Raw genomic sequence first — 16203 nt, 5'->3', positions numbered from 1 at the left:
GTGGTTTTGGGCAGTTTCCTTGCGCGGTGATTTTTGGGGCGTAAGAAGTCCTTAACTTGGTTTCAGGGAACTCCATTACCTACAGAGGCTAGAGCAGGGGGAAGAAAATTATATTTCCTCCTCATCTACCTGTGTTTCATACTGCTTTCTCACCTCGCCTTCCTTCTTTCCTAAATATATTGAGATGAATGTGATATATAGGGATATATAAGAAGAACCAGACCAACGGAACACTTTGTCAGGTATTCACTGAATGCTTCTTATATACCAAGCTGTGTATTCTTGATAACAATGAGAAGTTGTTTGTAGGGAAAAATATAGGATTGTTCTTCTTTTACTTTTACTGCTGTCACAAGAAGCAAAATAGGAGGCTGTGACCCAGATGTAGGATCAGGTTCTAGGGTTTAAAGATTTCTCTTCTGGTTCAGTCAGAACTAGGAGCATATTTGAAACGTGAAGAGTTCATGGTGTAAGTGTGAGGTGGTGCGTAATGCTGTTTTCATCAGTTTTAGAATTTGGTACGTACGTTTGTATTTTTATACATTTACATTGATCTCTCTGGGCCAGAGGTGTTGGAGGTGTTTGAGAAAATTAATTATTTGGAAGCAAAGGTTATTTGAATATTTATTCTTAAATTTTAAAAAAGAATAGGAAATTGGCATCAGTCACAGTGTTATTAACTAAACCTACACTTTATTTGTATGCCAGCCATTTCAAACTAATGTCCTTTTTCTGTTTCAATATCCTATCTATAATCTTACATTTAGTTATTTCTTCTTAGTCTCTTCCAGTCTGTAACAGTTCCTCTTTCTTTGTCTCTCAGTAACCTTGACACTTTTTTTTTTTTAAAGATTTTATTTGTTCATTTGACAGAGAGGGAGAGAGAATGAGCAGGGGGAGGAGCAGAGGAAGAGGGAGAAGCAGGCTCCCCACTGAGCAGGGAGCCTGATGTGGGACTCGATCCCAGGACCCTGGGAACACGACCTGAGCCAAAGGCACACACTCAACCCACTGAGCCACCCAGGCGCCCCTAACCTTGACACTTTTGAGGAGCGCTGGTCAAACATTGTAGTATGTCCCTCAATTTTATTTCTGTGATATTTTCTCATTATCTCGACTGAGATAATGCATTTTGAGCAAGAATACCACCAAAATGGCATTGTCTTCTTAGTGCATCGTATTAACATAGTAGATTTTATTTTATTTTTTTTAAAAAGGAAGATTTTTAAAAGTTTATCTCATTTAATTCTCACAAGACAAAAAGAAAAAAAATTAGGTTAAATGAAATGACTTGCCTAAGATCACACACCAAGTGACTGAGTCCCTACTGATAACACTGACAAACAACACTTAGTTTTTGTATTGTCCTCTGTTTTTTACAAAGCATATCCTATATTCACATTTTTTGTTCAGAGGAACCCAATGAAAGTTTTTCTGATAAATCTAGACTTACCAGATTTTTCCTTACCAGTTAGGAAATTAGATTACTCAGATGAGAGGTTTCCATTCATTACTGACAGTGAGTTATGTGTTTTGTTATAATAGAATGTTCATCGCTGTGCTTATATATCTGTTGCGTAGCTATTCTGTCGTAACTTCTTGATGCCTTAGTGTAAGGCTACACTGTCTCTGTAGGTTGGGAATGAGGGTCTCCCCTGAAGTCATCAAGGTGGTCCTCAGAGAAGAAATTACTAGGGAAGCAGAAGTGGAATCTTTAGGAGAAGGAATTACTTCTTTCTTTCAGTATTTCACTCTCTTGGGCTTGGACTTGAAGATAGCTGATGGCAAAATACAGACAGCCTCCTTCCTTCCTGGAAAATAGAACTGGTATTGAATGGGTCTAGAAGACAAGCCGCCATATCTTGAAAATCAGATTCACTATTTTCATATTTCTTCTCCCTCCCCTATCTTATTTCCCAATTTGAACCTTTATTTAACTCTTCCATCCTTGTTTGAGCAATGACATAAGAAAGCAAAGAACGCTGGAGCCCTCCTGAGTTCAGAGTAAGAGAGGGAAGAATGTTGTGCTTTTCAGAAACTACAGGGGGAAAAGAGATAGGGAGAAAAGAATTTATAAACTTTGAGTCCTAGATAGCACTTCACATGATATTAAGGAATTGTTAATATTTTTAGGTATGACAATAACATACCATACATATGCCAAAATATTTAGAGATGAAATAGAGTGTCTTAGATTCCTTCAAAATAATCCCAGGGAGTGGGTGTGGGGTGTGTGTGAGGAGACCTTGGGGGCAGTAATTGGAGTAGGAATGAAAGAAGATGGACCTTGTGCTGATAATGGTTAATTCTCACATATGTGAGAATTCATTATACTGTGTTCCATAATTTGATTTTGTTTGAAATTTTCAATAATAAAAAGATCTATTTTTATGGGTTTGAGGCTTATATTAGACTGCAGGTGTCATCTGTATACCCTGATATCAAATTTTCATGTTCATTACAATACTTTCATTTTTATCATCGTTTATCTCATATCAAGTTTGATGTATATTTGAACCTGTAAAATAAATGTATAATAGTAAAATACCACTTTTATCTGTTTATATGATAGAGTTCCTACATAAAGTTTCATTTGAAAAAAGGTTATGGTGTTAACAATTTCTGAAAGTCATTTGATCATGATTTCTTTGTATGTGGAGATTCTTCCATTTCCAGTTTTTGAAGATGTAAAAGTAAAATTATTAATGGAGATGATACAAATTCTATTTTCTCAAATAGAAGGTAACCATGATGACTATATTCATTAGTAAATCTTCTCTTTTAAATAATACTATTATGTGTCTCTTCATATGTATTCTTGTCTGCTTTTACAAGGTCAAATGCAATTTTTAGTAATTTATAATAATATCAAATGTATTTAATAAATTATTCCCTAAGTTATTATAGTATATGGTATAAATAGATTTTAACTAATTGCTAGATCACAGCTAATCTGTTACAAAGAAGTTTTAAAATGCATGTATGAAAAGCTTGTGGGGTTTATTATTGCCAAAAGAAATTTTTTTTAAAGATTTTATTTATTCATTTGAGACACAGAGATAGAGAGAGCGCATGAGGAGGGAGAAGCAGGCTCCCCGCTGAGCCAGGAGCCTGACATGGGGCTCTATCCCAGGACCCTGGGATCATGACCTGAGCTGAAGGCAGACGCTTAACCGTCTGAGCCACTCAGGTGCCCCGCCAAAAGAAATTTCTGTCATCCATTTATTGAAGGGCTAACATTTTCTTTGTTTTTAAAAGCTAGATATACTTTTTTGGTTTTCTTTCATGTTTCATGTAGGATCAACTCATTTATTTTGCTTTTCTCAATCTAAGCACTGAAGCTGAATGGAATAAACAAAGTTTTACAAACTAACCTTGATACTAAACATATTTAACTTGCCTCATATTTTTGAAATACGAAAGGTGACATGATTTCTGTATATAGCTGTGGAATGATTTTTACTGTATAGTAAGTTAAAAAGGCAAGGGTGAGGTAGCATAAATAGTATATTACTTTTTATTTAAGATAGGAAAAAGAATATAAATGATGTGTGTCTTTGTTTATATTTAAAAAATAGAAAAATAAACCTCAAAACTAATAAAAATTGTTTCGTACAGGGAAAAGGAAGGGGCTGGGATAAAAGGTAGATTTTCTAAATGTACTTTGTTTTGTCATTTTTACTTTGGAACCCTGTAAATATTTAACAATTATAAAACAACACTAAGTCCAAAAGAGGAAAAATGAGCAATCTAAAAATTGAAGCACACTAAAACAAATGAACCTAATTACATTTTTGAGATGTGGCATAACCATATAGAGAAGAATTACTTAAAGTGATTTTTTTGGGGGGTGCCCGGGTGGCTCACTTGGTTAAGTGTCTGCCTTTAGCTCAGGTCATGACCCCAGCATCCTGGGATTGAGCCCCACATCGGGCTCCCTGCTCAGCGAGGGTCTGCTTCTCCCTCTGTGTGCTCACTCTCTCTCTCTCTCTCACTCTCTCAAGTAAATAAATAAAATCTTTTAAAAAAAGATTAAAGTGATTTTTAAATAGATTTTATTTATTTATTAATTATTTAGAGAGAATGTGAGTCGGGGAGAGGAAAAGGGAGAGGGAAAAAGAGAATCTTTTTTTTTTTTTTTGGAAAAAGAGAATCTTAAGCAGGCTCCTAAGCAGGCTCCATGCCCAGCATGGAGCCCGCTGAGGGGCTCGAACTCACAATCCTGAGATCATGACCTGAGCCAAAATCAAGGGTCAGACACTTAACTGACTAAGCCACCCAGGCACCCCTAAAGTTACTTTTAAGGCTGTGCATTTCCTAACAGGAAATATCCTAAAAAGCAAAAAATAAAAATAAAGCTGCTAAGGAATCTTAAACTGTTTTCAATAATTACAACTTGTGTGAGTGTGTGTATATGAGAGAGATGTTAGGGTAAAATCAAATAAATAATGAAGTTAATGTCATAAGCCCAGATTTACAGAGTAAAATTAGGTATACAAATGTTAAATTGCAAAGTTAAATAAAAATTTTATAATCCTATAAATGCTATATAAATACATGGTATAAATATATAATTCTAGAAATACATTTTATGCTAAATTTGAATTGAAAATACTAGTATGAACTCATGGTCTATTTTTTTCTTTAAAAAAACAAAGACAAAATATTTTTTAGCCAAACATGGGACAACTTAAGCATTAATAAGGACAATAACTAATGGATTGAAGTATATCTAATATGTTTATTTTTTATTTTTAAAGAACTCATTTATTTATTTTAGAGAGAAAGAGCAGGGGGGAGGGGCAGAGGGAGAGGGAGAGAGAAACCCAACCAGACTGCTCTGAGCACAGAGCCCAATGCAGGGCTTGATCGCAAGACGCTGAGATCATGACCTGAGCCAAAACCAAGAGTTGGCCGCTTAACTGACTAAGCCACCAAGGTGCCCTCTCCTTTTTTTTTAAAGATTTATTTATGTATTTTAGAGAGAGAGAGCAGGAGTGGGAGAAAGGGCAGAGAGAGGGAGAGAAGCATTAAAAAATTAGAAGTAGAGGGTACCTGGGTATCTCAGTCAGGTAAGCATTCCCACTCTCGAGCTCAGCTCAGGTCTAGCTCCTCAGGGAATCGGTGTTCAAGCCCTGTGTCGGGCTCCGCGCTGGGGGGGCCTACCCAGAGCCTACAAGAGAAAAGAAAGAAAGAGAGAATTTAATAGTCATATTCAATAATATAGATTTTATCTGTTGATACAAAGTATGTATATAAACCCAAGTATTAAGTGACGTTCCAGAGATCAAAATCTGTGTGTTTTCAAGCAACAAGAGGTCTTGTAGCTAACTCATATTTTTTCCAAACGTGTTGTAGTTGAAGCCTCCTGTCCTAATGGAGACGAAACGATTGAGACGATTGAGGCTGCTGAGGCACTCCTCAATATGGATTCTCCTGGCCCTATGCTTGATGAGAAACGAATAAGTGAGTGGTCATGTGCCATGATTGTTCATGTTCATACACTTGGAACAGTTATTCTTGCCACCATTCTCTGTTAGATGGCAAATACCAAGAGACCAGAGATCATGTTTGATAAGTGTTGTGTCCCAAGTGCATTTTAAGGTACAGTACTAGTTGAGACACCTTTGCTAAAGTATTCAGTTAAACAAGACTTTTTTTTTTTTTTTAATTGAGGAGGGAGACCTTTAGGAATAAAAGCAGAATTTATTCTCGTAACCTCATTGATGAAAGTATTAGGGCATTTACAGCCCAAACTATTATAATTTAATGATCCGTATGAGTATTCATCAGTGAATAGGCAAAAATTCATTGAAAAAATTTCTAACACCTCATGGCAGAAAATTCACTGCCGCCTTATCGATCTGCTTTTAAATCCATGTTCTCCTTTGAGCTTTTCTGACAGAGTGTCAAACTCATAAAATTAATTATTACTAAATGAATTTAAGATGTGGTTGAGTATTTGTATGCACAGGAGTGCATTAGGCAATAATGTGATATATAAATGAACAGATAACTTTTTTTTCCCTCAAGTTTACAGATTAATTTTGAAGGTAGTTGTTTATGTAATAGCCAAAAATAAAGGCCATAGAAGGGATAGCAAAGTGTTCTGGAAGAAAAGAGTACTCTGGCTGAGAATATCAGAGACAGGCTCTATGGAAGAAATGTTTTAACCTGGGCCATAAAAGACAAATAAGCTTTTAGTGGAAAGAGGAGATAGGGACAGGCATTTAAGGTAGAGAGAATGGGTTGAGCCAAGGAGACAAATCTGTAAAAAAACAGTGAAATGTTTGAGATAAAAATGCTTTGGTATAGCTGAAGTGTAAGCTTCTTGGTAGGTGGGAGATGAGAGTGGAAAGGTAGATTTGATCGAGATTGTGCAAGTTTCAAATGTCAGGCTGTGGAGTTTGGGTTGCTCTTACCGTTTTTTTCCCCTCTATGAACTGTGTGAAAGGTCAGTTTTATTTTTCTAATAATTTTCAGGGTAGAAAGTTTTGCATAGAAGAATTATATGGTCAAATCAGACTTAGGTTTCAGAGAATAACTTTAGCAGCAATGAGAGAAGAATGGAGAAGCGAAACAAGATAGATTGGTGATAGGCAGTCAAGTAAGAAGGGCATTGAATTAGTCCTGTCAAGCCTGGTCTGTCTTAGGACGCCTAATTTTGGACAGAAGAAATAAGGGACCAGATTTTTCATAGAAACAGAAAACTATCTGATGAAATTATTTTGATTTATAATACAAAGTTAATTATAATTAGTTGATTTTATTTCCATTAGATAATAATATATTTAGTTCATCTGAAGATGACATTGTTGTTGCCCCAATCACCCATGTATCCGTCACATTAGATGGGATTCCTGAAGTGATGGAAACTCAGCAGGTTCAAGAGACATATGCACACTCACCAGGAGCATCATCACCAGAACAACCTAAAAGAAAAAAAGGTGAGTGGTTAATTTGTTTAGGGCAAACAATCAAATTTTGATGTAGAATCTAAACATAATTTTTATTCGAGGCTATTTCTACACCAATTAAAACTTAGATAAGAAAAGGTGAGGGTACAAAGCATAAGTTAAAAGGTATATGTTGGGGCACCTGGGTGGCTCAGTCGTTAAGCGTCTGCCTTCAGCTCAGATCAGGATCCCAGGGTCCTGGGATCAAGCCCTGCTTCGGGCTCCTTGCTCAGTGGGAAGCCTGCTTCTCCCTCTCCCACTCCCCCTGCTTGTGTTCTTTCTCTCACTGTCTCTCTCTTTCTCTGTCAAATAAATAAATAAAATCTTTATAAAAAAAATAAAACTTGAAAATTAAAAAGAAAATGATCTTCCCATGAATGAAGGGGGGGACATCGGAGGGGGAGGTGAACCATGAGAGATGATGGACTCTGAGAAACAAACTGAGGGTTCTAGAGGGGAGGGGGTGGGAGGAAGGGTTAGCCTGGTGATGGGTATTAAAGAGGGCACATTGTGCATGGAGCACTGGGTGTTACACACAAACAATGAATCATGGAACACTACATCAAAAACTAATGATGTAATGTATGGTGATTAACATAACATAATAAAAATAAATAAATAAAAAGTAACATGAAAAGAGCAAAAAAAAAAAAAAAACGATCAGTCCTATTAAAGAGTACAGGTAGGGGCACCTGGTGGCTCAGTCGTTAAGCGTCTGCCTTCAGCTCAATCCCCCTGCTTGTGTTCCCTCTCTTGCTGTGTCTCTCTCTGTCAAATAAATAAAAAATCTTTAAAAAAAAAAGGTATATGTCTTCATATTAGATTCATTAAAAAATTAGATTATTTGGTGTATCTCGCAGAAATCGGGTTTTCCAACTTTTTTTTTTAAAGATTTTATTTATATGACAGAGGGCGGCAGCAAGAGAGGGAACACAAACAGAGGGAGTGGGAGAGGAAGAAGCAGGCTTCCCACAGAACAGGGAGCCCGATGTGGGGCTCAATCCCAGGACCCTGGGATCACGACCCGAGCCGAACGCAGACGCTTAATGACTGAGCCACCCAGGTGTGTCCCAGGTTTTCCAACTTTTTAAAGCCTCAATCTTTTATCTAAACCCTTTTATGCAAACTCAGAAAGAGCTTGGGTAAGGGCAGTTAGCTTCTAGCTTCCTTCCACAGGACATATTTTGAAAACCACTAGCATGGATTCCAGTATAAGAGTCCAGTGGGGAAAATAATGAGTTGGAAATCAGCTGGTAAGTAATTGAAGAGGAAAATGTTAGATTTTAATTAGATTTAAATTTCAAAGGGAATTTTTTAAAAAAATTTTTATTTATTCATGAGAGACCGAGAGAGGCAGAGGGAGAAGCAGGCTCCCCACTGAGCAGGAAGTCTGATGCGGGACTCGATCCCAGGACCCCAGGATCATGACCTGACCCAAAGGCAGATGCTTAACCATCTGAGCCACCCAGGCGCCCTCAAAGGGAATTTTTCATCTAAAGTCTGATGCTCTTTCCATTTCATTGCCTTCTGACTCCTCCAGTTTGTGTAATATTTTGAGTTTAATATCTTGGTTAATCACCAGCCACCCAGAACCTCACTTCACGTGAAAGTAAGGGAAAGTCCAGGAGCCCAAAGAGAAGAGGAAAATGAAAACACTAAGAGTGAGCTGAGGCCGCAGCATCTCTGAAGGGCTGAGATGGGTACGTCAGTTTGATTGCCCATGCAGATGCTTTCGTCTTGGTCCAATGCAAGATGAGGTATCACATAGAGACTTTAGCATGTCATTGGGATCCTTGAATGGCTCTCCCCTCCTGGGAGAAACAGTCCACTCATTGGCACAGAACAAGTGTCAAGGCTAGCTGGGGCTCTGAGTGGAGAAATTCTTTCTGTAAGAATTCATAATCATAGGCTTACTTTAACCTAGGTTTATGATTAGATTTTATGATTAGGTTTTAAACTATCACTGACTTTAGAAATTCTGAGCCAAGTAATTAATGTAAAAGTGACTGCAGACTGACAATAACTTTGGAGTACTAGGCAGAAGCTCTTCTATAAAACTGCTCTGGCAAGTCGTACATTTAAACCCAGCCTGCACGGTGTTTCCTCAAATAAAGCCCTGTTGAAGATGAGCTCACATTGCATTATCACAGAATACACTAGGAAGAGAATTCCTGAATAAGAAGCAGAAGACATAGATGATTCTAGGATTAGTTCTCAAAGAACTTCAGGTAATAGAATTATCAAATAGAAACTTTCTGTGACTATGACTACAATTATTACAATTATTAAGGCAAAAGAATGAAAACAAAATACCAGGTAGAACTTCCACTTCTAGACAAGATGGAATAACAGAACACAATTTGGGAATGATTTGGGGGATGTGACAACAAAAACAAAAATTAGTAAGTGGGACTACATTAAACTAAAAGGCTTCTGCATAGGAAAAGAAACTATCGGCAAAATGAAAGGGCGCCTACAGAATGGGAGAAGATATTTGCAAGCCATATATCTGATAAGGGGTTAATATCCAAAATGTATAAGGAACTCCTACAACTCACAGAACTCCTACAACTCAATACCAAAAAAGCCAAACAATCTGATTAAAAAATGGACAGAGAACCTGAATAGACATTTTTCTAACGAAGACCTACAGATGGCCAACAGGTACATGAAAAGATATGCTCAACACCACTAATTGTTAGGGAAATGCAAATCAAAACCACAGTAAGCTATCACCTCACACCTGTCACAGTGGCTGTCATCAAAAAGACAGGAGATAACAAGTGTTGGCAAGGATGTGGGGAAAAAAGGAACCCTTGTGCACTGCTGGTGGGAATGTAAATTGGTACAGCCACTATGGAAAACAGTATGGAGTTTCCTCAAAATAGTAAAACTACAAACACCCTATGATCTAGCAGTCTTATTCCTGGGTATATATCCAGAAGAAATTAAAATAAGGTATTGAAGAGATACCTGCACTCTCATGTTCACTGCAGCATTAAGAAACATAGGTGGACCTTGAGGGCATTATGCTAAGTGAAATAAGAGAAAGACAAATACTGTGTGCTATCACTGACATGTAGAATCTGAATAGCCAAACTCATAGAGACAGAGAGAGTGATTGCTGGGGGGTTGAGGAAATGGGGAGATGTCAGTCAAAGGGTACAAACTTCCAGTTATAAAATGAATAAGTTCTGGGGATCTAATGTACAGCATGGTAACTTTGGTTAACAATACTGTATTATATACTTGAAAGTTGCTAAGAGAGTAGATCTTAAATGTTCACACCCAAAAAACCAAGTAATTATTATGTGAGGTGATGCTATTTTAACCAGCCCTCCTGTGGTAATAATTTTACAACATAGAAATATATCAAATTATCATATATACACCTTAAAAATACACAGTTATATGTCATTATATCTCAGTAATGCTGGAAAAAATTTTTAATAAAGAAACACCCAGAACCTGGATTTACCCTCCTATTAAAACAACTAAAAATACAGACAAAATGTCTGAAACAAGACATCAGTCAACAAAAGCAAGTGATCCTGAGAAACAGGAAACAAATGAGGTGAGCCCTATCGATGACCCCACCTTACTGCATGGAGAAATTTTTTTTTTTTTTGAAAAAAACAGTTTGACAGTTCCTTAAAACATTTAATGCATACTTAACATGGGACCCAGCCATTCTTCTACTCAGTATCTATCCAAAAGAGATGAAGTCATACATTTATAGAAAAACATCTGCATGAATAAATGTTCTTAGTTTTATTTGCAATAGCCCAAAACTTGAAACAACCCAAATGTCTATTGACTGCTGACTGGATAAACAACTTTGTGGTATATCTATCCAAGGAAATACCACTCAGCAATAAAATAGAATGTACTGTTGATACATACAACAAAAATTGATGAATCCCAACATAATTATGCTAAAGGAAAGAAGCCAGACTTAACATATTTTATATATATATATATATATATGTAAATATATGTTTCTCTTCATATAAAATTGTGGGAACTGCAAACTATAATGACAGAAAATCTGTAAATAGTTGGCTACCTTTGGATCAGGCAGAGTGGGAAAGGTATAATGATTACAGAGGGGTACAAAGTACTTTTGGGGGTGAAGAATATGTTCACTATTTTGAACATAGTGATGGTTTCACAGGTCAGTACTTATGTTGGAAGATATCAAATTATATATTTTAAACATACACATTTTCATTGTATGTTATACTTCAGTAAAGCTATTTTTAAAGTGAAGGACTAACATCCTACTTAATAGGGGAAGCCTGATGTGATAAGGAACCAAATAGGACACATAACATATGGGTTAAACAGCAGATTAGTCACTGTTTAAAAGAGAATTAGTGAGCTCCAATATAGACCTGATATAGAATAAAAAATATGAGTTTGAGATGTGAGGATTGAATGAAAAGGTCTGCATGTTTAATCAAAGTTCCAGAAAGAGAGAATATGTAGAGGGAGGAAGAGGCAGTATTCCAAGATAATGACTGAGAGTTTTCCAAAGTGACATAAATCTCAGCATGGTGAATCCTGAGTACCATAACTATCAAAGAAATCCAGGCCTAAATACATTAGAGTAAAAATGCAAAAACACTGCCCCCCCAACCCCCACCAAAAAAAAAAAAAAAGATGAAACTAACAAACCAGGGAGAAACTACATTACTTGAAGAGGATTGATTTTTAGATTGGCAGCTTAGAAGCTCCCCGTAGAGGCTGGAAGTGTTGGGTATCTTCAAAGTATTGAGAAGAACTGTCAACCAAAAATCCTATACCCAACTCACATAGAACTCCCATGAAGCCATGCCACCTTGAATGGTAAGGAAGATGATGGAAAGGATGGATATTAGGTAGGTTTACCAACTGTCTCTGTCTTGACTAAAACTAGTGGTGAAAACAGTGTGAAGAAGAAAGTGATGTTATCTATCAGGAAAAGTAGGTAAATAGAAGGCATAAAATAAGATGGTAGGAGGGATAGGAGCTAACGGAAGTCTTTGCTCCTAATATTTGTTATCATTAACATAGTCACCCAGAAGTATCTGCCTCATGAATGGTTCTCTACAGATGTCTGCAGTGATGGAAGTGAAGTACCTGGATGACTGGGTTCCATATTTATACATTAAGAGGGGCCTGAAGAGTGACCTTTTGATACGCTTCTCCCTGATTCTTATTCACCCTAACTTCAGAAAGGTTTTCCTACTCGGTTTGGGGATGTGTTGTTACTAACCTTGTGACTTTAGCTCTAGAATTCTGTTCTTCTAAGTTATTGCCTTATATTATCCTAACCCAGAATTCACCCTTGTGATCTAGACCAGATAGAGTCAGCCTCAAGAATATTGGGATAAAGGGGCACCTGGCTGGCTCAGGCGGTAGAACATGAGACTCTTGATCTCGGGTCTTGAGTTTGAGCCCCACATTGGGCATAGAGATTACTTAGTTAAAAAAAAAAATGATGGGATAAAATATACTAAGGTATCCGTTTATACTTAATTTTCATTTCTTTCATGTACAGAATGGTAGTCTGTTCAGATAGCGTGATCATCTCAACATAAACTATAAAGTTTGTTTTGCTGTGAATTAAAAGAAGTCTAGAAAATGGGAGTTTTCAAAATACATGGGAAAATAAACACTGACTATGTAGTTCATCAAAATTTTGCTTCATGCATTTTTGTATCTCTAGAGTTTTGGGAAGTTTCCAGTGTTTAAGAGCTACATAAGAATTGATTTCTCCTACTGTAAAAAGTTTATCTAACCAACAGATAAACCTATATGGCTTATTTTTTGAGCCCAAGTCTTACCAACATCAAGAATAACCCCCAGATTTTAAGAAAGCACTGTCAGTTTTGTTACCTCACAATGTTTTAAACTTAACCTCATTTTTATAAATGAGCCGATGTGTCATTTCCTACATAAAAATGTTTGTGATCTAACCTACACTAACAATACATTTTCACTGAAGTTCTTTTCCTTTTGAGTAAATAGATTTTAGGAAACCAGCATGTATGATATTGTATATGTGTATAAAATATTTGGCATTTGAAATTTAGGATAAATGACCAAATAGCATTTATAAACAGCTAAATTGTCCATTTCTCTCACTTTTGATGGCAAATCCTTATGCAGAGCTGTTCTGTTTTCAGGGAGAAAAACAAAACCTCCACGACCAGATTCCCCGGCCACTACGCCAAACATATCTGTGAAGAAGAAAAACAAAGATGGTAAGGGTAAGTATGATAATTTCCTTACAATACTTACAGGTCAAATAACATTTAGATTGCTTTAAATTATCTACATATCATAAGTAAAATCTACCAGCTCTCTTGACTTACTGAAATGGATCTTCCTGCTGCCAAATGCTTATAAGGTATAGTTGGCACTTTCTGTAAAGAGACTGGTAATAATGGAGCCCAAGAAACCCATTTAAGAGATTTTTCTTATGTACCTGTCAAAATAATCCATTCTTTAATATTGCGCCTTTTGGAAGAGTTCAGCCAGGTTAGCTTTTCAGTTCGTAGACACTTTATAACATTGTTTTGGAGTTCCGCTATTTTCATAACCGTTGCCCGAATTTGAAGAAGAATGTTAAGACCGTTCTACTGGCTCTGCTATAAAGAGAACAACTATTGAGAGGTTTCATACAACATTTGTTCACTGGCTCTTTTATGTAGTGGTTCTGAAAGAGGTAGGAAAAGTGCTTCATCATCTCAAAATGCTTTATTTTCAAGTCATCATAAATCTAATTGCCAATATTGCTCTGTCCAGACATCTCATATGGGACGAATAAAAAGACCTATATTAGACCCTAAAAATTATCGCCAGTGCTAACCAAATTGTGTAATATTTTTGTATAACTATAGAGGGAACTTACAAGGCTTTTAGTTGTGTTTAATTTTGCTCTTTTCCAATGAAATTTTGGTCAAACAAATTGCTTTTGTTTCAGGAAACACAATTTATCTCTGGGAGTTTTTACTGGCACTGCTCCAGGACAAAGCTACTTGTCCTAAATATATCAAATGGACCCAGCGAGAAAAAGGCATTTTTAAACTGGTAGATTCTAAAGCAGTATCCAGGTTGTGGGGGAAGCACAAAAACAAGCCTGACATGAATTACGAGACTATGGGAAGAGCTCTCAGGTACATGGAGTTTTTGTAGTTCATTGTGTTAAGAATATTGTTTCCTAAATACTAAAAAGTTAGGTAACTTCTAGAAAGGTAGAGGATTACAAAAATGGTGAATTTTATTATTGAAGTGCTAAGACCGCACTACTTCTAGAAATCAGTACGTATTTAAATTGAAGTCCTATTCTGGTCTGGGAAAATGTTTTTCTTCAAAAAAAAAAAAATCTTCATGCGAACAACAGATATTTTACTTGTAAAGGGATTAGAAAATGTAAACTCTCATCAGGAGTTATAAATTGACCAAGGGCTCATATGTTTTGAGCCGTTCAACTCGAATTCAGCACAAAATTAACATGTAGGGGTAATGCAGGTACTTAATAAGAGGGTGCATTTTTTAAACGTAAATCTCAGGTATGATCTGTAGATTGTTGGAATAAATGCTTCAAGAATAGTATTAGGCATTGTGTACATTTTGAACTGGGTAGGTAATCATTTTATTCCTAAGCTCATTTTTAGTGTGTTTTTTCTGTGATCCAGGTTATCTATTCTTCGAGATAGGCATCTGTTTGAGAAAGAGTTATTAGAAGTAGCATTTGATTAAACCATTAAACTTTCTTAAACCAGAACTATTTAGTTGCAGTTTGTGTTTGTTTTTTTAACTCACACTTTTTAGATTCTTGATCTAATTAAAATCAATGACAAAATTTGAGTCACTTCTATTTGTACATCATTAAATTTTATATGGAAAACTGAATCAGATTTACTGAATCAAATTTAAACTGGTAAGGACATTATAATAAACTACGGAAGGGAAATAAACTCTTGAGGTTTGTAGTAGATTTGATTATTCCAGCAAGTTGGAAGAAGGGGAGATGAAGGAAGAAAAGTGAATGACTAGGATAATCCACGTATTTTATCAACAATCCCCTCATCAGAATTGGTTTTAGGTTTAGTTGATAATAAGGATTTTTCTTTATCTGTGAGTATGTGTGTTTTACATTTATTTAGAAAATAATATGTTTAATTATACCATTTTATACAAAATAACTGCCCTTCATTGAAATTCTTCTCCCACTTGTTTCCAACTTTAAACTTTTATGATTAAAGAACTTCAGTTTTGTTGAACATAATTTTAATTTATATTTAACTGCATAGAATATTGATAAAATTGTCTGCTTTGAATAGGTACTATTACCAAAGGGGTATTCTGGCAAAAGTAGAAGGTCAACGCTTGGTGTATCAGTTTAAGGAAATGCCAAAAGATCTTATTTATATAGATGATGAGGATCCAGGTTCCAGCATAGAGTCTTCAGATCCATCACTGTCTTCAACAACCACTTCAAGTAGAAACCAAGCAAGCAGATCAAGAGTATCTTCAAGTCCAGGAATGAAAGGAGGAGCCACTACAGTTCTCAAACCAGGGAATTCTAAAGCTACAAAACCCAAAGATCCTGTGGAAGTTGCACAGCCATCAGAAGTCCTGAGGACAGTGCAGCCCACACAGTCTCCGTACCCCACCCAGCTCTTCCGGACTATTCATGTCGTACAGCCGGTACAGGCTGTCCCAGAGGGAGAAGCAGGCGTAACCAGTAGCGTGCAGGATGAAACATTACATTCTTCCGTTCAGAGTATTAGGTGAGAAAACTAAAGTTACCAATGCATATCACTATGTGATGTTTCTTTTTTTTTTTTTAATTTTTTATTGTTATGTTAATCACCATATATTACATCATTAGTTTTTGGTGCAGTGTTCCATGATTCATTGTTTGTTCATAACACCCAGTGCTCCATGCAGAACGTGCCCTCCTCAATACCCATCACCAGGCTAACCCATCCCCCCACCCCCCTCCCCTCTAGAACCCTCAGTTTGTTTTTCAGAGTCCATCATCTTTGTGATGTTTCTGACCAGAGTCATTATTCGTTGATGACTTTGGGTCAGGATTCAGAAGTGAAAATAAAACTTACATTGATTTTAAAGCTAGAAATCTTGTTCAGCAGATTGTTTTCAGCAGCTGATTGTATCAGTGATTCCTTATTTTTAACTTTGTCATTACCTGATGTTATTCTGTCCATTTAAATCTTGTCCACTATACCTTTGT

The 16203-nt window shown here is 36.4% G+C and overlaps 1 protein-coding gene across 8 annotated transcripts in view; it reads left to right on the top strand.

The window, feature by feature from the left end:
* ELF1 (E74 like ETS transcription factor 1) overlaps positions 1 to 16203 on the top strand; it is a 105445-nt gene that overhangs the window by 81351 nt on the left and 7891 nt on the right. For 6 of the 8 annotated variants that reach the window (XM_035726519.1, XM_035726520.1, XM_035726521.1 and 3 more), the window contains 5 exons: positions 5359 to 5466; positions 6780 to 6947; positions 13127 to 13210; positions 13927 to 14119; positions 15290 to 15739. In XM_035726519.1, the coding sequence (XP_035582412.1) occupies positions 5359 to 5466; positions 6780 to 6947; positions 13127 to 13210; positions 13927 to 14119; positions 15290 to 15739 (1003 nt within the window). The remainder of the gene's footprint in view (positions 1 to 5358; positions 5467 to 6779; positions 6948 to 13126; positions 13211 to 13926; positions 14120 to 15289; positions 15740 to 16203) is intronic. The other 2 variants (XM_035726524.1, XM_035726526.1) reach the window with 2 other exon arrangements.

Source organism: Zalophus californianus, chromosome 3, assembly GCF_009762305.2.
Source record: "Zalophus californianus isolate mZalCal1 chromosome 3, mZalCal1.pri.v2, whole genome shotgun sequence".
NCBI classification, from domain to species: domain Eukaryota; kingdom Metazoa; phylum Chordata; class Mammalia; order Carnivora; family Otariidae; genus Zalophus; species Zalophus californianus.
Note: the sequence above shows the minus strand (reverse complement) of the source record. Positions and strands in the feature narration are given on the sequence as shown.